At 41.7% G+C, this 22265-nt stretch overlaps 1 protein-coding gene across 1 annotated transcript in view; it reads left to right on the top strand.

Annotated features, from left to right (window-relative positions):
- The first annotated feature begins 16724 nt into the window (after positions 1–16724).
- The window catches only part of LOC102950278 (NADH-quinone oxidoreductase subunit I-like), a 38269-nt gene continuing 32728 nt past the window's right edge, over positions 16725–22265 (top strand). Inside the window, 3 exon segments of the mRNA XM_015537587.2 lie at positions 16725–16928; positions 20209–20273; positions 21200–21254. Coding sequence (XP_015393073.1) covers positions 16725–16928; positions 20209–20273; positions 21200–21254 — 324 coding nt within the window.

Below are 22265 nucleotides of genomic sequence, written 5' to 3'. Positions count from 1 at the left end.
ACACTGTCAGCACAGAGCACGATGCAGGGCTTGAACTCGCAAACTGTGACATTATGACCTGAGCTGAAGTCTGACGCTTAACTGACTGAGCCACCCAAGTGTCCCAAAGATCCACCTTTTCATGCATTCTCCGTTCCATTCTCTTCGTTTTTTTTTTTAATTTTTTTTTTAACATTTATTTATTTTTGAGAGACAGAGAGCACAAGCAGGGGAGGGGCAGGGAGAGAGGGAGACACAGAATCAGAAGCAGGCTCCAGGCTCTCAGGTGTCAGCACAGAGCCCCATGCAGGTCTCGAACCCATGAACTGCGAGATCATGACCTGAGCCGAAGTCAGACACTTAACCGACTGAGCCACCCAAGTGCCCCACTGTCTTTGTTTTCAAGGCAGCATAGGTTTATAGGTGAACTTGTTTAGAAGCACAGCATTTATGCAAGGGAATGTTCATATTCTCTTAGTGTAATATCATCAAGAAGCTAGTAGAAATCAGAGATTACTGGATGGGGATGGGGTGGTGGTGGTGGTTCAGAATATGCCCTTAAAGCTGCCACAGATCTCACACCCAAGAAACATTTGGGAGGCAGAAGGGATCTAGAGTCCATAGCTCAGGCTATGCGGTCTTCTTACTGGAAGTCCTATAGCCTTTCCTCTTCTACTCCCCAAGTTGTGGTACAAGAGCCCCCTCTGCATTGCCCCGGTCCGAATGTAATTTGCGATTAACCACAGTGCGATGCCATGGCAGCGGGGCTATCAGAAGCCCAGGATATGCTTCTCTCTCATCATGCTGCAGACTTTTGCAGACTGTTGTTACTGGCAGGGATTCCAGAGAGCTCTTCGGCTGGCCTTTCCGATTCTCCAACGAGATCCCTTACTTGGTGGGTCTGAGAAGCAGGTGTCTTCTTTCGGGAATCTTCATTTCTTCAGAGTTGATGGACTAAACTCTCCCATGGAGTTAGTTACAGGCAAATTCACCATGGCACTCACTGTTGTGAATGCCTGTACAGGCAAGTAGCACAAAAGTAGCCACTCCTCTGGGCTATAGGCTGTTGAAGGACAGAGGTGATGAAGACAAACAATGGACTACCTACCATAAAGTAGCAAAGAGACTCTGCCTTGGGGTCAAACACATTTATACTTCAAGCTTGGTATCGTTTCTTTGGAAGTCAACCAGTACTAATGAACATCTCTGCTTCTCAGTTTGCTCATGGATACAAATAACGCCTCCTTCTGAAGTGAAGCATGACGTCTTACTGTAATGTGGCCCAGCAGGCACTGACATAGGAGGTGATCAGTGCAAGGCAGCTGCTGTCCATTTTCTTAAGTTTTCATTCGATTTAAGCACATTAGCGGGTCTATTCAGCTGTTCCGTGAGCAAAAGATAAGTTGTTTTTCAGGATCGTTTAATTTTCTAAATGAAACACTTGGTGTGTGGGAGCCTACCACTTGGGTTTAATTTTCTTGTTTGGGACGAAGCTAAAAACTAAAAAATCAGCTCCCTTTGTTTGTGGCAGAATTTCATTTCCAAATTTGTTTTTAAAATGCTCTTTGTGACATGGAAATGGCTAAATAAGTTTTCCTTGTTTTTTTTTTTTTTCTTAAAAATGAATAAAAATAAAAACCCCCTTTTGGGTTTGAGACGAATCACACTGGAACTTTGGGGAATGTAAGTTATTTTTTCAGAAATGTGGCTTTAGGGTGGGAGAAAGGAAGGGAAAGAAAGGGCTCAGTGAAAATCTATTTGTCCCCTGGTGGTTCCCGGCATGTTGGTGGCTCAGTAACTCACTGACTTATCTCTTCTTAGCTTTTGTGATTCACAGGAGGGAGTCATCCTAAATTATTCTTTACTAGGATTCTGGAGTCCCTTCCTCCCTCCCTCCCTTCCTTCCTCTTCCTTCTTCCTTCTTCCCTCCCTTCCTTCCTTCTTTCCCTCCCTCCCTCCTTCTTTCTTCTTTCTTTCCTCTCTTCCCTTCCCTTCCTTTCCCTTCCCTTCCTTTTCCATCCTCTCCCCTCCCTTCTCCTCACCCCCCTCCTCTCCCCTTCCTCTTTCCTTTCTTGCTTTCTTTTTACAAAACTATGGCCATAGATACCAGCTTATCTGCCCTTTTCTTGCACACTAAACACACATTATGAGAGAAAGTGTTTGGGTTTTGTCCCCTATCTCTACCCCTCTTTACAGCAAAACTCTCTGTCATAGCTTGGGCTGTAATAAAAAATTCCATAAACTGGGTGGCTTATTGACAACGGACATTTATTTCTCACAATTCTGGAGGCTGAAAGTCTGAAGCGAGGACGCCAGTCCCATCAGGTTCTGGTGAGGGTGCTCTCCCAGGTAGGCTGTAACTAACTGCTGACTTCTTCTGACCTCATATGGCAGAGAGCAGGGAGAAGAAGCAAGCTCTGTCCCGACTCCTAAGGGCACTGGTCCTATTCATCAAGGCTTAACCCTCGTTGGCCTCACCTAATCCTAACTTCCTAAGGGCCCCACTTCCTAACACCATCACATGGGTGGGGGATAGGGTTTCCACATATGCATTTCAGGGGGAAACAGACATTCAGCCCATAACACTCCTATTGTCTATAATTGCTATCTTTAACTCCTCTTCTTCTATATGGGGCTTTGAGGACTGTGGGGAAAGTGTGGTCTTTTCCCACAAGACCTATCTATGTTTATGGTGCTTTCAGCCAAAAGAAGCATGAGGTCCTTAGACATGGGGACCCCTATGTCACAGGGCATGCTCATCTGGGTGACAAGCCTTTAGACTCCCTCAGTTTACTCTTATGGAAGGTGATGATATGCATTTAAAGTTCTCCAAATTTACTGCCACTTGGCTCTAGGCAGTGGCCAATTCACCATCTACACAGAGAGAGCAATCAGAGACAAGAGAACAGAGAGCAGAGAGAGCAATCAGAGACAAAAGACTAGGACGTCTGCAACTGCCTCATTGCAGGCCTTCCTGGGCCCTGGAGCCTGCACGATTCTTTTGTCCTCCCTGGATCTCCCATCTTCCTGGCTATTTGGTCACGACCCTTGCATCTGGCCTATTTCTTATTTCAGTTCTAACAGATCAGCTTCATGTATTTTGAAGCTCTGCTATCAGAAGCATGTACCTATAGAGTTGTTATATCTTCTTGATTAATTGGTTCTTTTATCAATATAAAATGCTCTTTAACACAATCTGATAATACTCCTTGGTTTTACCAAACCTCATCTCAGTAAGATGGCAGAGATCTGTTTGAGCTGTCCCTCCCTTTACTGCTAACTGCAGACTGCCTCCAGACATTAGCGGGGGCAATCAGGGTTCACTTTGTTTGTTCTCCTCCTCTTAATCGCTACAAATCATGGGGCGCCTGATGTGTGGCTCAGTTGGTTAAGCGTCCGACTTCAGCTCAGGTCATGATAGCGTGGTTCGTGGGTTCAAGCCCTGCGTCAGGCTCTGTGCTGACAGCTCAGAGCCTGGAGCCTGCTTCAGATTCTGTGTCTCCCTCCTTCTCTGCCCCTCCCTTGCTCTGTCTCTCTCTCAAAAATAAATAAACATTAAAAAAAATTAATCACTGCAAATTGTGCTTTCTGTCCAATGTTTGAACTTTGTTTCATGTATTTTGTATACTCCTCCCATATTCTATTTTTTTTAAATTTCTTTTTTTTTTAACATTTATTTATTTTTGAGACAGAGAGAGACAGAGCATGAACAGGGGAGGCACAGAGAGAGAGGGAGACACAGAATCGGAAGCACGCTCCAGGCTCTGAGCCGTCAGCCCAGAGCCCGACACGGGGCTCGAACTCACGGACTGCGAGATCGTGACCTGAGCTGAAGTCGGACGCTCAACCGACTGAGCCACCCAGGCGCCCCTACTCCTCCCATATTCTAATAACTAAAGGCTGGGAGTGAACATCTCTGTTTTTCCCTTAACAGGTATATTAAGCATTTTCATATTTATTGAGGTGACCGGTATTTTTGGACCCAATTTTGTCATATCATCTTACATTGTCATTGCTATGAGATTGTGTCATATTTACTGAGTTCATTATTCTATTTGGTGTACTTATTTACTTTTTGGAAAATTTCTTTTGGGATTAAGAAAAATTTTTAATTTTTTCTCTAATGATTACCTCTGTAGTGTTAATTGCTTTTATTTTAAATTTATTCTATTTTTAAATATTATAATTTTTTATTTTATTAAAAAATGAAAGCAATTTTTAAAAATTAAAAACCTTTTACTATCTAGTCTGTCAATTTTAAATGGTGTCTTCTGACTCCCACCTATTACTTTTAGGTGTAAAGTCAATAATCTTATTCTACTTTCTTTTCTCACTCCCTTCTCTCATTTTTAAAAATTATATTCTCGGAGCGCCTGGGTGGCTCAGTCAGTTGAGCGTCCGACTCCGGCTCAGGTCATGATCTCACAGTCTGTGAGCTCGAGCCCCACGTCGGGCTCTGTGCTGACAGCTCAGAGCCTGGAGCCTGCTTCCGATTCTATGTCTCCCTCTCTCTGCCCCTCCCCCGCTCATGCTCTATCTCTCTCTCTCTCTCTGTCAGAAATAAATAAACATTAAAAAAATTTTTAAATTACATTCTTAGAGGGGCAGCTGGGTGTCTTAGTCAGTTGAGCGTCCTACTTGGCTCAGGTCATGATCTTGCAGTTCACGAGTTCGAGTCCCACGTCAGGCTCTGTGCTGACAGCTCAGAGCCTGGAGCCTGCTTTGGATTCTGTGTTTCCCTCTCTCTCTGCCCCTCCCCTGCTTGCACTCTGTCTCTCTCTCAAAAATGAAAAAACGTTAAAAAAATTTTTTTAAAAATTACATTCTTGGGGCACTGGCTGGCTCAGTCTGAAGAGCCTGAGACTCTTGATCTCAGGGTTGTGAGTTTGAGCCTACCATCATGAGTGTAAAGATTACTTAAAAATAGAATCTTTAAAAAAAAATACATTCTTTCTATTCCATCCAAAGATACAGTGTTTATATAACATTTTTATACCTATGTCTTCAATCTTGTATTAGTCCTCACTCTACAACATGTGAACAGCTCACCCTCAGTCCTTTTGCTGAAATGTCCCTAGTAATCTCTTGGCTTAAGGCAGCTCACTCTCTTGTGGACTCCTCAGGAGGGGCACTTGTGTTCAGTTTTCCTGAGTTCGGGCATATTTGACCCATTTGTCTACATCCTTGATACTTGAAGAACAGCGTGGCTGGTTATCAAGTTTCTTGGAAATGCTGTGCCATTTTTGTTTTGCTTGATATGTTGTTTTTGACCAGTCTAATTCTCTCCCCCTTCCAGCTATTTCTGTGCTTGTCAGGACCCTCTATTGATTATCTTCTGTCTCCTTAAACCTAAGAAGCTTTGCTAGAATACCTCTCTGGGCTGATCTGTTCCATTGCTTTGATATTCTTGTTCAGGAACTCCAATAGGACATGCCTTGCCAGTCTTTCATTTCATTTGTTTTCCTCTGACCCTTTTTACTTATTTCTTTATCTCACTTTTACTCTCTTGGTTGTTTTCATGCTTTTCACTAATGTCTTTCATTAAATCTGTTTAAATGTACTCTTCCTTAGGCTTTATGGTTTAGTTTTCAATTCTGGTAAGATTTGTTTTTTCTTTTTCTTTTATATCTTTCCTATTTCAACAACTGGGATTTCATTTCTTCTGCTTTTCTTTTTTGGTCCATTTGTGTTGTTAGGTTTTATATTTTGTATTCAAAAAAATTTAATAACTCTTCTTTAAAGATAATTAATTTTTACTAGACTGTTCTGGTAAAGTTTTCCTCGGTTTCATGGAGGCTTTGGAGTGATATTTTCTTCAGCTGAATTACTTTGGTTTGCATTTTTTTTTTTAAACAACAGTTTGGATATCATCTCTTTTTTTCCTATTTCTGGTCATTTTGTGGAGGGTGTTTCTAGAGTGAAGGCAGCATCTCTTATGGGTTCTGCCCTTTTCTGTTTAGGCTCTTTAATGTAGGGTGTTGATGGTGAGGTTGGGAAGAAGGAAAGGGTTTAATGTGTCTTTTTTTCCTTCAGGATCATTAATTTTGTCTTATTTCCTTCTTTCCTTTTACTGCTTGTCCCTCAAAGATACCCACAGCCTCTCATCTCTTATCCTCCCCAAGAAGCAACGCCCCTCCAATGCTGATGCTTCTGGTCTCACTCATGGTCATTTCCTTTCCTTGGAGCTGGTGTTGTGAACTACCAAGTTCCAAATCACATCCAGTATTTTTTAACTTAGTTGGATTTTCTCTTTCTGGGTCTGATATTGTCTGTGCTTCAGGAAAGTCCTTGATGCCTCTCTGCTCTTTTCAGATGCCCTTTAATCCCCACTACTCAACTCTTCATGGCCACAGGCTTGAAGCAATGGGCACAAGAGAACTCTGTTGGCATTTGGCTCATTTTTGTACTTGCTGATGATTTGAAGCTTATAATATTCTCGGATTCCTTAGTAATGCTGAAGGCATTGCGTGTTATTTTTAATTTTCTCTCCTTATTTATTTCGTGGGTTTTGATTTTGTTTTTTGTTTTTGTTTTTGAAATTGTGTGGGGAGATTCAAAGTGAGGCAGCCACCATTGTTTTTCATACCTGGAAGTCTGTAAGTTTGAAGTTAAGAAGCAAGAAATTAAAAACTTCTGTATTTACAGGTATATTTCCTTTTCTAGTGTTTTTTAAATTTGTGTAAACATGACTTTATATTTGACATAATTTTTCTTCAGCTTCAAGAACTTTTTTGTGTAAACATTTCTTTTAGTGTATATCTATGGGTAAGGAAATCTCTCAGGTTTGGTTTGCCTGAAAAGTCATTATTTCACCCTTCTTTTTTAATGATTACATTTTTTTTTATTTTAGAAAGAGAGAGGCGGGGAGAGAGGCACAGGGGAAAAGCAGGGGAAGGAGAGACAGAGCAGGGAGAGAGAGAGAGAGAGAGAGAGAGAGAGAGAGAGAGAGGGTGGGGGGAAAGAGAGAGAGAGAGAGGGAGAATCTTAAACAGGTTGCACGCTTAGCACAGAACCCAGGGTGGGGCTCAATCCACAACCCTAGGATCATGACCTGAGCCAAAATCAAGAATCAGACACTGACTGAGCCACCCAGGCACTCCAAAAGATTTTTTTCCTGGGTGTAAAATTCAGAGTTGAGAGTTTTTCGTTTAGCACTTTAAAGATATAATACAAATTTTTCAGTTAAAAGTCAACAGCTCTGCTCTCAGAGAGCGGGGAGAGTGAAAGGACGCCAGGAAGGAGAGTTGTTGAGCCCGGGAAGACAGAGCTCAGCTCCACGGGGGATCAAAGGTGAGGGTAAGCACCATCTCCCTCTCCCATCCCCCAGCCGAAATTTCAAAGGGAACCAATTCCCATCACCAAACTTGCTTGCACCACGGAAACACCCAACTCTGTGCTTCTGTGGATCCATCCCTCCAATGGGTCTGCCTCCCTCCCGGTGCTGCAGGGCCCCTCCAGGAGGAGACCACCGATGGCAAAGCGAGCTAAGCCTGCCCCTCCCGCCCCTGTGCACCTTGTGGATCCGCCCCCGCTAATATGCCAGACCCCACTGAAGCAGCACCACAAGCCTGGCAGTGTGCAAGTATCCCAGACAGGGGCCACATCACTCCACAGTGAGTCCTGCCCCTGGGAGAGGCGAAGATAAGGTACACACTAGTCTGACTGTGGCCCCAGCGGTGGGCTGGGGGCAGACACCGGTCTGACTACAGCCCTGCCCACCAACACGAGTTACTCCAGACAGCACAAGGGAAGTGCCCTGCAGTTTGGAGCCACCACAGGGACTACCCAAAATGACGAAACGGAAGAATTCTCCTCAAAAGAAACTCCAGAAAGTAGCAACAGCTAATGAATTGATCAAAAACGATTTAAGCAACATAAAGGAACAAGGGTTTAGAATAATAGTCATAAAATTAATCGCTGGGCTTGAAACAAGCATAGAGGACAAGGAGAATCTACTGCTACAGAGATCAAAGGACTAAGAAATAGTCGTGAGGAGCTAAAAAATGCTATAAATGAGGTGCAAAATAAAATGGAGGCGGCCACAGCACAGATTGAAGAGGCAGAGGAGAGAATAGGTGAATTAGAAGATAAAATTATGGAAAAAGAGGAAGCTGAGAAAAAGAGAGATAAAAAAATCCAGGAGTATGAGAGGAGAATTAGAGAACTAAGTGATGCAATCAAATGAAACAATATCCATATCATAGGAATTGCAGAAGAAGACAGAGGGGCTGAAGGTGTACTTGAACAAATCATAGCTGAGAACTTCCCTGATCTGGGGAAGGAAAAAGGCACTGAAATCCAAGAGGCACAGAGAACTCCCTTCAGATGTAGCTTGAATCAATCTGCATGACATATCATAGTGAAACTGGCAAAATACAAGGAAAAAGAGAAAATTCTGAAAGCAGCTAGGGATAAACAGGCTCTAACTTACAAATGGAGACCCATAAGACTAGTGGCAGACCTACCTACTGAAACTTGGCAGGCCAGAAAGGAATGGCAGGAAATTTCCAATGTGATGAGCAGAAAAAATATGCAGCCAAGAATCCTTTATCCAGCAAGTCTGTCATTCAGAATAGAAGGAGAGATAAAGGTTTTCCCAAACAAACAAAAACTGAAGGAATTCATCACCACTAAACCAGCCCTATAAGAGATCCTAAGGGAGATTCTGTGAGTGAAATGTTGCAAGGACTACAAAGTACCAGAGACATCACTATAAGCATGAAACCTACAGACATCACAATAACTCTAAACCTGTATCTTTCAATAATAACACTGAATGTAAATGGACTAAATGCTCCAACCAAAAGACATAGGGTATCAGAATGGATAAAAAAACCAAGACCCATCTATTTGCTGTCTACCAGAGACTCATTTTAGACCTGAGGACACCTTCAAATTGAAAGTGAGGGGATGGAGAACCATCTATCATACTACTGGAAGTCAAAAGAAAGCTGGACTAGCCATACTTATATCAGACAAACTACACTTTACATTAAAGGCTGTAACAAGAGATGAAGAGGGCATTATATAATAATTACAGGGTCTATCCATCAGGAAGAGCTAACAATTATAAATGTCTATGTGCTGAATATGGGAGCCCCCAAATATATAAAACAATCACAAACATAAGCATCCTTATTGATAAGAATGTGGTAATTGCAGGGGACTTTAATACTCCACTTACAACAATGGATAGATCATCTAGACACAGGATGGATAAAGAAACAAGGGCCCTGAATGATACATTGGATCAGATGGACTTGACAGATAATTTAGAACTCTGCATCCCAAAGCAACAGAATATACTTTCTTCTCGAGTGCACATGGAACATTCTCCAAGATAGATCACATACTGGGTCACAAAACAGCCCTTAATAAGTATAAAAGAATTGAGATCAGGGGCCCCTGGGTGGCTCAGTTGGTTGGGCATCCGACTTCGGCTCAGGTCATGATCTCGCAGTCTGTGAGTTTGAGCCCCGCGTCAGGCTCTGTGCTGACATCTCAGAGCCTGGAGCCTGTTTCAGATTCTGTGTCTCCCTCTCTCTCTGACCCTCTCCCATTCATGCTGTGTCTCTCTCTTTCTCAAAAATAAATAAACATTAAAAAAAATAAAAATAAAAGAACTGAGATCATACCATGCACACTTTCAGACCACAATGCTTTGAAACTTGAAATCAACCACAGGAAAAAATCTGGAAAACCTCCAAAAGCATGGAGGTTAAAGAACACCCTACTAAAGAATGAATGGGTCAACCAGGCAATTAGAGAAGAAATATCACTGTATGTTTTATATGTCTTTTATTCTCTGGCTTCTTTTAAGATATTTAAAAATCTTTGCTGTACAACTATTCGATTATGATTTCCTAGATGTGGTTTTCTTTGTTGTTGTTGTTTTTCCAGTCTGTTGTTCATTCAATGAACTTCTTAAATCACTGAGGTGATATTTTTCATCAAATTTGGAAAAAAACGGACTATTATTTCTTTAAGATTTTTTTAAATCTCAATCTCTCTTCTCTTTTTCTGGAATTCCAACTACATTTATGCCTGAGCATTTAATAGTGTTTTACAAATAATAGAGTCTATGTTCTTTTCATTTTCTCCAGCCTTTGTATCCTCTTCTTTTCAGGTCAGATGCTTTCTATTGCTCTGTCTTTAAATTCACTGGCCCTATCTTTTGCATTATTCATTCTTCTGTTAAGTCCATTCAGTGAAAATTTTCACTTCAGATACTTTATTTTTCAATTCATTAAGTTCTTTTTAAAATAATTTCTATTTCTCTATAGCAGTCTCCAATCTGTCAACTTATTATGTCTATCTTTTCCTTTAAACCTATATACATATAATGGCTGTTTTAAAGTCTTTGTTAATTCCAACATCTCTGAATCTGTCCTATTTTCTGTTATTTTTTTTTCCTATGTATAGGCCACATTTTCTTACTGCTTTATGTATCTAGTAATTTTTTATTGTGTGCTAATCATTGTAGATACTTGAAATTTTCTTCTCTTAGCCTCTGTGACACAATAATCTTAGGGTTTTTCTCCCACTTCTCTGGTATTCTGTCCATCTTCTTTAAGTCTGTCCTCTTCCCGACCTTTTAATGTTAGAAATCCTCATGGCTGAATCTTATATATTGTCTTTTATCACACTACATTTTCTCCCTAGGCAATCTCATCTGCATCTTCTGCGGTAATTACCACCTATACACTGATGATTCAAAAGCATATAAATTCAGTTGAGACCTCTCCTCTGAGCTCCAAGCTAACTGCTACTTGTTTTAATGGTACATCAAACTCAATATGTGCAGGGGAGCCCAGGTGGCTCAGTCAGTTAAGCATTGAACCTTGGCTTAGGTCATGATCCTGCAGTTTGTGGGTTCAAGCCCTGTGTTCAGCTTTGTGCTGACAGCTCAGACTCTGGAGCCTGCTTTGGATTCTGTGTGTGTGTCTCTCTCTCTGCCCCTTCCCCACTAAACTCTGTCTCCCTCCCTCTCAAAAATAAATAGACATTAAAAAAAAAAACTCAATATGTCCAGAACCAATCTCATGATCTCTCTAGCCTGCCTGTACACACACACACACACACACACACACACACACACACACACACAGTTTAAAAGAAGACTTCACTGTAATCATCAAGACAGTATAGTATTGGCACAAAAAACAGACACATAGACCAATGGAATAGAATAGAGAACCCAGAATTGGACCCACAAATGTATGGCCAACCAATCTTTGACAAAGCAGGAAAGAGCATCCAGTGGAAAAAAAGACAGTCTGTTTAGAAAATGGTGCTGGGATGGGGCGCCTGGGTGGCTCAGTTGGTTAAGCGGCTGACGTCGGCTCAGGTCATGATCTCACGGTCCGTGAGTTCGAGCCCCGCATCGGGCTCTGTGCTGACGGCTCAGAGCCTGGAGCCTGTTTCGGATTCTGTGTCTCCCTCTCTCTGACCCTCCCCTATTCATGCTCTGTCTCTCCCTGTCTCAAAAATAAATAAAAATGTTTAAAAAAATTAAAAAAAAAAATAAAAAAGAAAATGGTGCTGGGAGAACTGGACAGCAACATGCAGAAGAATGAAACTAGACCACCTTCTTACACCATACACAAAAATAAACTCAAAATGGATGAAAGACCTAAATGTGAGAAAGGAAACCATCAAAACTCTAGAGGAGAAAGCAGGCAACAATCTCTTTGACCTCAGTTGCAGCAATTTCTTACTCAGCACATCTCCAAAGGCAAGGGAATCAAAAGCAAAAATGAACTATTGGGACCTCATCAAGATAAGAACTTCTGCACTGCAAAGGAAACACTCAGCAAAACTAAAAGGCAACGGATGGAATGGGAAAAGATATTTGCAAATGGCATATCGGATAAAAGGCTAGTATCCAAAATCTATAAAGAACTTACCAAACTCAACACCTGAAAAACCAATAATCCAGTGAAGAAATGGGCAGAAGACACGAATAGACACTTTTCCAAAGAAGACATCCAGATGGCCAACAGACACATGAAAATATGCTCAATGTCACTCATCATCAGGGAAATACAAATCAAAGCCAGACTGAGATACCACCTCACACTGGTCAGAGTGGCTAAAATGAACAAATCAGGAAACTACAGATGTTGGTGAGGATGTTGAGAAATGGGAACCCTCTTGCACTGTTGGTGGGAATGCAAACTGGTGCAGCCACTCTGGAAAACAGTGTGGAGGTTCCTCAAGAAAATTAAAAATAGAGCTACCCTATGACCCAGCAATAGCAGTACTAGGAATTTACCCAAGGGATACAGGAGTACTGATGCGTAGGGGCACTGTACCCTAATGCTTACAGCAGCACTCTCAACAATAGCCAAATTACGGAAAGGGCCTAAATGTCCATCAACTGATAAATGGATAAAGAAGATGTAGTTTATATACTTAATGGAATACTACTTGGCAATGAGAAAGAATGAAATCATACCATTTGTAGTAACGTGGATGGAACTGGAAGGTATTATGCTGAGTGGAACAAGTCAGTCAGAGAAGGGCAGATATCTATGTTTTCACTCATATGTGGATCTTGAGAAACTGAACAGAAGACCATAGGGGAAGGGAAGGGGGAAAAAATAGATACAGACAGAGAGAGAGAGAAGCAAACCACAAGAGACTATGAAATACAGAGAACAAACTAAGGGCGGATGGGAGGCTGGGGGAGAGGGAAAATGGGTGATGGGCATTGAGGAAGGCACTTGCTGGGATGAGCACCAGGTGTTGTATGCAAGCCAATTTGACAATAAATTATACTCATAAAAAAATGAAGAATAAAAAAATAAAAAATAAAATTAGGCTTTGATTGTTTTTCATTGCTTTTTTAGGATAAAAATAAAAATTATTAAGATGGACTGGCTCCCGTTTGACTCCTCTTAATACGGCTTCTTCTCCCTATGCCTCTCTGTTATCCTAGTCCTGTGTCTGCCTGTTAGCTTTCATCCTGCCTCTGGTCTTTGTCTATACTCTTCCTTCTGTATGAAATGCTTTCCTCTCTTCATCATATGGTTAACACCTTCTCCTACACCAGATTAGAACTCAACTGTCCTTTTCTGGAGGAAACCTTGCCTGACCCCCCTTGACGAAATCCAACCCACTCTTCTAGGTTCACATTGGCACAATGTACTTCTCATACATTGTGTATGCTATGCATTGTGTATTGCTTATAACAGTTGTAATTTCATACTGGTGTTCATGACTACTTCATTCATGTGTGACACCTCTACTGAATTTTGGACCCCATGAAAGTTAAAGTTGTCTGTGTTTACTCACTCTTATATGTTAAGCATCAATCATAGCATAGATGTTCAATAAATATTTATAGGACAAGCGAATAAATGAATCAAAATGCTCTTCCATTGTTCTTTTTTTAGAGTCATGCTTAGATCTGTCTCTGCCTTTTTAAGAAATGTTCTAAGCAGGGGAGGATGCTGAGGGACTGGTCAAACATCAGGAAAATCAAGTAACATGGAAACAAAATAAGTTGGTCCCTTGCAATTAGGCTTCTCATAAGAATTCTTTGTTTCTTCCTTAAAGATGAAACTGGAATATTAAAATTGATATTTTGGTCCCAGAATGATAAACTTAAAAACCATAATTAAAACATGTCTACTATTGAGACTGGTGGTACACTTTGTCCTTCTTACCTGTAAGCCTCAAGGAGCCACCCAAATGATTGTGTTATCAACGGGATCACAAAGCCCAAGTCTTTACCCACTTTTTTAATGCTTCACTTCTAACATGGGAAGCTACCTTTTCAAGAGATCTCCTGCTACATTGTCAAGCCTCTGACTAGGCCCGGCTATAGCTGCCTTGAAGTAAGAGGGTCAGTGTTTTTAAGGGTAAGATATAGTTTGGGATGGTATTGAAAAGGGTAATTCTGGGGAAGTGAAGGCAATTATTAAGACCAAGTATGAAACAATGCCTGGTAGCCAAAAGTGAGTTCATATCAAAAATTTCTACAGAGAGAGTTATAGCTTCTGAAGTGGGAATGTAATACATGGTCTGGGGATAAAAAAAGAAACAAACTAAATATGAGAGAAAATACAAGGAATGATCCAGAAATTAGAGTAGATAGGGTGCATGTCAGGGGCAGAAAGGTATCATGGGACAAGTAAGGCCATGGACGTGCTGGTCTGGAACACAAGACAAAATATTACTGGTTAAGTTGGTTTTGTTGACTAGTAAACTAGATGGATTTGAGGCATTTTTATCTGTTCTTGCTCTTCATGTGATATTTTCTTCCCGATTCTTGCATCACTTTTGTTATCTCAGAAACACATCAGGAGCAAGACAGAAGCTCTTAGGTGGCTTATTAGTACTGGGACAAGTTGATCCTTCCTTTCACAAAGACATTCATTCCTCAATAAAATAGAACTTTCAGTCAAGTAGTTGGTCCTTAAAAGAAAGAAAAGAAAAGAAAAGAAAGCATGAACTCCGTCCCTTTTTTGACTAAATACTGAGAACCAACTTGTCTATTTCTAAGTAGAAACTTTCTTTCTTTATACATGTTAAATGCATATTTTTTCTTTAAAAAAAAAGCCATTTGGCCCCTTTATTCCTGAGTTCTTGATAGAAAAACAAAATGGTCAATAACTCATTTCAACATCCACATTTAGCTGAGAAGCTTTTGGTGATTCAACCCCACAGATGTAGGTAAAAGGTTCCAGAGAGCAAGTGGGAGTCATGAGTTTACCAAAACTCTGTGAACACATTCTTTTTAAGGCTTGAAAAACCCCAAGGCTTGCCCTTGTTTTAGGAAGAATAACTACCGGAGAAGTTTCAGGCCACTAGAAGATATGGCCCATCATGAGGAGGGCAGGGACAGCTGGGCCCAGGCCACAGTTGGCATGTCACCCGCATCCCACCCCCCTCCTGCCTTGCAGCTCTCCCCAGAGATATCCACTGGGTGGGAAGTCTGTTGCCAGAGAACACAGTCTGATGTTTTCCATTCCTGATCCAGGAAGTCCCCCTTCCCCTGCCACCCCCACATCCTCAGCCCTGCAAACAACTTTTATAGAGGAGAAGGGGAGCAAAGCTGAAAAAGGCAAATATCCCTGGTGGAGTTTGAAGAGAGGGGCCCCTTGTTCAAGGATTTCTCCTCTAGACTTGAAAGGACACTTCAGAGTCACTCATCTTAGTTCTGATCTTTCTCAGTATGTAAGAAGCCACTAAGAAAATTTACCCTGGGAAGAAAAATTCCTGAAGCTGAGTTAGACACAGATAGCTGTTACCGCATGATCTGGCCGTTAGTTACCTCTGACTTTGTGTCTTCCCACTCCCCTCTATGCTGGACTGGCCTGCAGCCACTCAGGCCTCCTTGCTGATTGTCAAACAGCTAAACATGCTCCTCACTCACGGCCTCTGCCCACCCTGGTCATGCTCCCACAGATCTGTATGGCTTGCTCTCTCGCTTCATCCAGGGCTCTGCTCAAATGTCATTCTGGCAGACACATCTTTCCTGGCCATCCTGCTCATACCCTTATTCTATTTTATTTTCTTTCGTAGCACTATTTTTTACCACTTGATGCATTTTATGGTCATGGTTGTTTGTAATACAGCTCACTTGACTAGAATATAAGATCCATAGAGAAGAGACCTTCCTGCTATACCCACAGCACACAGTGGGTGCTCAGTAAATATTTGAGGAAGGAAGGAACGAAGGAAGGAACGAAGGAAGGAAGGAAAGAAAGAAAGAAAGAAAGAAAGAAAGAAAGAAAGGAGGGAGGGAGGGAGGATTGTAGGGAGGGATGGAAGGGGGAAAACAGAAGAATGGAGGGAGTTGGGAGAGAGGAGGAAGAAGGGGATGAGATGAGAGGTGAACAGAGAGCTAAATGGGGTCTCTGAAAGTAGACATGGGAGGCACCCAAAGAAACATTCCTACTTCATCCATTCCCTGTGCCTGGGATAATCCATTCTGAGTGGTAAAGAAATATCTTGACTTCATGTTAAATGAACTATTGGTCATGTTATTGTCTTCCATCCCCCAAACCCACGTTAGCCTCTGCGTTAGTGCCTATTCTTTTGTTCTGCCGTGTTAACCCTAACTAGTCCCAAGCCCTTTCAGAAAGGTAGCCCTGCCCTGATCCTCAGTCTGATGGCTGGAGACCCTTCTGCCTTGCCTTACAGAAGTCTGCCCTCCTCCGTTGTCCCCATCCCAGCCTAGCAGCAGCCTGTGCTACCTGAAACACTTTCCCAATGTCAGTTGATGGGAACCCCCCTGACTCCTGTCTGCTACACAAACAGAGCCAACCCCAGCTGCCACAGTGATTTTCAGTCTTGTGCTGGATTCCAAACCTCTTCTCTTGCCCACCTTTGGTTATTGCAGAGTAGACCATCTTTCTCTGTACCCAAGACATCATTAAAAAGTTATAGAAAAGAGAATTTAAAAAGAAAACAATTAAAAAGTGAGATGGCATATGTGGATATATACATATGTATCATATATATGTATATATCAGAAGGTCTTTGGCCTAATAATAACATGTCACATCAAGGCAAATGACCAAAAAAGTAAAATTTCCCGACTTACCTCCCTGAAGTGGACTCATCTGCGGAGATATGGGCCTGGATGGGGTTCTAATTACTTCCTGCCCTTTAATTAGAAGGGCCTGTCAAATCCAGAGTTGACCCAATGGATCAGTATACAGGTCTAAGCTAAGGCAGCAAATGGTGATTCCCTCTGAGATGCCAAAAAAAACCTGGGCTCCCCTAGGTAAGCCATGGCTGGCCTTGGCTTTTTGGAGGTCCTGCATGACCAGCAAGTTCTCCCTGATCTGTGCAGGCCCTTGTCCCTGACACAAACCCCCAACATTGACCTAGAACCAGTGCCAGGTGGCTTCGGCCTGGAGTTTTTCTCAGCTAGACTCACTATCCTGGGAGTTTCCCAGAAAGTCATTGTCCTTCCACAGCCATCTCTCAATGCAGTGAGATTGTTTGTGGGAGAAAGTTGATGGATGAAGGGTGATGTCACAAGCTGCAGCCTGGCTGTTTTTCTTGAAGGCTGCCCACACAGTACTATAATCATGCAAACTGAAATTCAGGAAATAAAATGGAACACAGATAGTTTGTCATCCTTGTTAGCAATGGAATTGATGAATGAAAGGTCCAATCATCCAAAAGTCCCTGAATTGGGTCTTCTTGTTCAAGAAGACAACAACAAAAATTGGCTTTTAAGTTGCAAAGTAGACAAACTGAACAATAAATAGTTGTTGAAATAGTTGTTTGAGCTTCATCTCCCATTCTTGCTCCTGATCTGTGGTTTCCTAACCACAGTATGCAGAGCAAGTGGAAACAAACTACCCAAATTCCGAATTATTAAAAACTGGATAAGCAGATTGAACAACTGAGAGAAGCCATATTTTCATAGTTTCCTGGGTGATTATTAAATACGATAGAACATTGTCTACTTTGTTATAGATTAGACACCCAGACTCACTTCCAAGAAAGGCTTCAGGTGAGCAAATGGTTGCCCTCAATTTTTCACTTGCCTTTTCTATGGCCCACCTAGGAGAGACCGAGGAGTTGAACCAGTCAGGAAGTTCAGCAGTTCTCAAGACATACTACAGACAAAAAGATGTAGTTTAAAAAAAAACAACTGCTTTCTGGGGTGCCTGGGTGGCTCCGTTGGTTAAGCACCAACTTCAGCTCAGGTCATGATCTCGCAGTTCATGAGTTAGAGCCTTACGTCAGGCTCTGTATTGACAGCTCAAAGCCTGGAGCCTGTTTTGGATTCTGTGTCTCCCTTGCTCTCTCTCTCTCTCTCTCTCTCTCTCACTCTCTCAAAAATAAAATAAAAATTAAAAATCTTTCTTAAAAAACTACTGCTTTGGGGACAAATGTATGACCTGGCCAGAAAAAGGCCTTCTTAACCATTGGATTCTAAAGAATCCAGCAAAACTGAAAGTAACAGACAGGTACAAAATTCTAAACAAAAAGATGAGTTGATATCATAAGACACAGACAAATCAGGAAAGAATGGTGGGCAGTGGCTGTCAGACCAAACACATCAATGACATCCTAACATAGATTGTCAGGTCTGAACTAGTGATACAGCAAAGTTATAATTCTGATCCAAGTATGGGGGTTGGTTCCCTCCGCCCTCCTTCTGGACAATCTGCTGTATAGACATGCTTTGTTTGGTAGAGCTGTCCTTTATAGTACCCTTGGCAGACTCCTCCTAAGTGTTAGAATTCTTGGGTTTGGCTTCTCTTTTTATCTCTTCTCTTTCTACCCTTCCTATCTAGATCATTCTGATGGCTTTAAATAGCATCTCAAATCTCAAGCCTCAGGTCTGAGTTCCAGAATCATTGGTTCCAGTATCCACTATCCATCACCACTTGGATGTCCCATGGACACTGTTAACATGAAATGCACAAATCTTTCACTTGCTTCCTTGTAAAATATCTTTGTCCTCTTCCTATATGCCCCAGCTCAATAAATGGCATGCCCACTCATCCATTTCTCAACCCAGAAATGGGATCACATTCAACCCAAGTTCGGTCAATTCTACTTCCAAAATAGGTCTCAAAATTATCCATTTCATCCCATCCTCGCTGGCACTTTCCTAGTACAAGTCACCATCATCTTTTGCCCAAACTAATAACCAGTCTCCCTATATCCACTCTTGCTCCTTCAAATTCGTCCAGAGTTACTTCATCCATCAAAAGATGGATGATTGTGTCATTCTCTTTCAGTATATTCCCACTGAATTCAGGAGAGTCTAGTCTTCTTCCTGTGGCCTAAAGACTCCAAGATGTTGCTTTTGTTTATCTTTTGCCTTGTCTCATGCCCGCATTCCCTTCTGCCAGTTTCAATGGTCTTAAACATGACAAGGTCTGTTTGTTTTTTAGCTCACTTGTTTATAATCTTCTTTTTCCATAAAACTGTTACTCATTTTGTCATTACTCTAAATCCTGTCCCTTAAAAGTGTCCTGCAGTAGGTATGCAATAAAAATGTATTAAACAAATGTTGATGGATGCTGGAAGTCAGAAAAAGAGCCATCTTGCATCAACTTGAATGGTTCCAGTAGTTGTTTGACTTTTGAAGAAGGAAGTATGCCAAACTATCTCCTCAATCAATATATGCTTTTCCTGGGGTGCCTGGGTGGTTCAGTCAGTTAAGCCTCCAACTTTGGCTCAGGCCATGATCACATGAATCGTGAATTTGAGCCCCACATTGGGCTCTGTGCTGACAGCACGGAGCCTGGAGCCCCCTTCAAGTTCTGTGTCTCCCTCTCTCTCTGCCCCTCCCCTGCTCACTCTCTCTCTCTCACTCTCTTTCTCTCTCTCAAAAATAAATAAACTTTTAAAAAAATATGCTTGTCCTGTTTTCCTTTCTCTCAAGGTCTGACTTAGCAATACCGGTGAATTTAATAACTATTTGTTCTGGTCACTTACCATGAAACAAACTACCCTCTCAACATAACGGCTTAAGATGACAATCATCCATGTTATTATGTTCAGATATCTTGTGGGTCAGGTATATTTAATCAGGACACAGTAGCGGTGCCTTATCTCTGCTGCACAATGCTGGAACTTCAGCTGGAAAGATTCAGAGGCTGACAGCTACCTGATAGCTGGGAATTTAAACCATCAGGTAGCTCCTTTGCTCACATGTCTGGTTGCTAAGCTGAAAGAACTCAAAGATCAGACTGGTGACTAAATACCTTCTCATGGCCTGTCTACATGGCTTGGCTTAGTCACAGCATCATGGCCTCAGAGGTCCAAGAGCTAATGTTCCAGCAAACAAAGAGAGGAGGGCTTATCACTTTTTATGATCCAGCTTCCTAGGTCAAATAGTGTAGTGTCACTTTCACCCTACTCTGCTGTTTAAACAATCACAAGCTCACTCAAATTCAAAGGAAAGGAAAGTAGACTCTCTTGAGGATTAAGGGACAAGGGCACCCTGTGGAAGAGAATGTGAGATGGGAGACATTGACCATCTTTGGCAAATACCATCTACCACCTGTCACATGTTAAAGTACAGATGAAGAAGTGCTGTCTGCTCTACTCCCTTCCTTAGCTCACCGTACCTTCCTGCGTTCCTAGTCCTAATTATTTATAACATGTGGTCAACATACCGAGAATATTTTGCATCCCAAAAGAGTGAATCCCCTGGTGGGCTTTTCAAACCACGCTAGAGGAAGTAAGGGAAAAGACTTGTAGCTCTAAGGTAGATGCCCTTAGATCTTACCCTTACACCAGGTAGAGGCCCTACAGATCTTGAACTCCAAGATTTCCAGAGGCCACATGTCTGCTGATATCAAAGGGTCAGGTTTATATTCTTCACACATACATGTTAAGCATATACACCTGATCCTCATTACTCATGGGTTCTACCTTTGCAAATTTGCCTACCCACTACAATTTATTTGTAACCCCTAAATTAATATTCACAATACTTTCACAGTCATCTACAGACATGTGCAGAGCAACAAGAAATTTGAGTTGCCCCATGGGCTCATTAACAGCTGGGTCACACCAGACACTGCTTTGCCTCCTTCAGTGTTTGCATTCTCCCACACTGTACACAAGTGACCTTTTGTGGTCAGTGTAGTACCATGTCTTTCACACTGGGAGTGTAGTGCTGACGCATGGTTAATTGGTCCTAAGCACACTAAGGCTGTAATGTGCCTTACATTGAAAATGCATGTGTCAGGCAGCTTTATTCAGGCATGAGTTAGAATGCTGCTGGCTGTAAGCTCAATACTGATGAATCCATGATGTATCCTAATTAAGGTATTTTTAATATGTGTCTTTTACACATGTAAAACAAGGTTATGTACACACGTAAAACAAGGTCATTTGACAAAAATGTTGAGACCAGAGGCTCTTAGGAACCTAATTTTGTGTTTCTCCTAAGAGCAATTGTTTTGTATCTGCTAATTCAGTGTTTGCAGAGACTTTATGTACCATAACTACAATGAGTAATGAGAATCAACTATAATATATATCAGGACTGTTGTAAGCCCTAGAGATGAAATAGTGAACAAAAAAAACACAAAAATGGAATTTACATTCTAGAGGAGAGAAGAAGACATAAAGGAAAAAATGATACAATATGTTAGAAGGTGATAACCATTAAGGCAAAAATAAAGCAAGGGATGGGAGATGGGGAGCTTCCAGGGTGGACTTGTTTTTTTTGTTGTTGACACTGTTGTTTTCTGTTTCATTTTGTTTTGTTTTTTCAAAACAGAATGATGAAGGTAGACCTGAAGAAGATTCAGATGACATTTGAGCACACGAAAGAGGTATGAGGAAGCAGGTTAAGCAACCTCTGGGAGGAAAGTAGAAGGAACAGACAGTACCCAGGGCGGTAATATACCTGACATGTCCAAACCAGAATGGGGCTCATGTGCCTGGAATGGAGCAAGTAGGAGATGAGGTCACACAGGTAAGAAAGTTCAGCTCAACGGGGCCTTCTAGCCCATTGTAATGATTGGAGTTTTCAATCCGAGTGAGAAACTGTCAGTAGCCTTGGTTGAAATAAGAGCATGATCAGAAGAATGTTGCAAAGATCTAGACTTGAAGGATGGTTATGGTCAGTTATGAAAAGTGATCAGAATCCAGATATATTCTGAAGGCAGAGCCAACAAGATTTGCCACTGCATTAGATGTGAGGTTGGGAAAGAAATAGTGACATCAAACATAACTCCAAGGTTTTTGGCCTGAGAAGTTGCAAGGATGATGTTGCCATTAACTGAGAAGGAAAAAAACAAAACTGTAGATGAAACAGGTGTGAGAGAGAATATCAGGGTTTCGAGTGTACCTATTTTAAGTTGAGGTGTCCAATTAGATTTCCAAGAAGAGATATAGCATAGATAACTGGGTGTTCAGGGCTAGAATCAGAGAAACCCACACTGGTAATATACCTTTTGAAGTCCTCAGTGTATGGATAGGATTTAGAGACATGAAACAAATGAGACCACCAACGAATGACTGCAGGTTGGGAAGAAAAGAGAAAGGGTCCTCGATTGCAATCCCAGGTCACTCCATTTTAAGAGATCAGAGAGACAAGGAATGAGCAGAGAAGTTTGAGAAGCAAGGTCTCCTAGAAGCTGACTGGAGACAGTGCTACCCAAAACAGAGAGTGATAAATGGTGCCATCACGTCCAGAAGTCAGATAGAATGAGGACTGAGGAGTGACCATTGGACTAGCAACATAACAGTGATATGCTGGTTAAATGCTTCACAACAGGCTCTTGGGAGGGACAGAAATCCCTAATCTGTAGTTGGTCAGTTTCCATATTGAAAATACTCCT

This window comes from Panthera tigris, chromosome A3, assembly GCF_018350195.1.
Source record: "Panthera tigris isolate Pti1 chromosome A3, P.tigris_Pti1_mat1.1, whole genome shotgun sequence".
Classification (NCBI taxonomy): Eukaryota; Metazoa; Chordata; class Mammalia; order Carnivora; family Felidae; genus Panthera; species Panthera tigris.
Note: the sequence above shows the minus strand (reverse complement) of the source record. Positions and strands in the feature narration are given on the sequence as shown.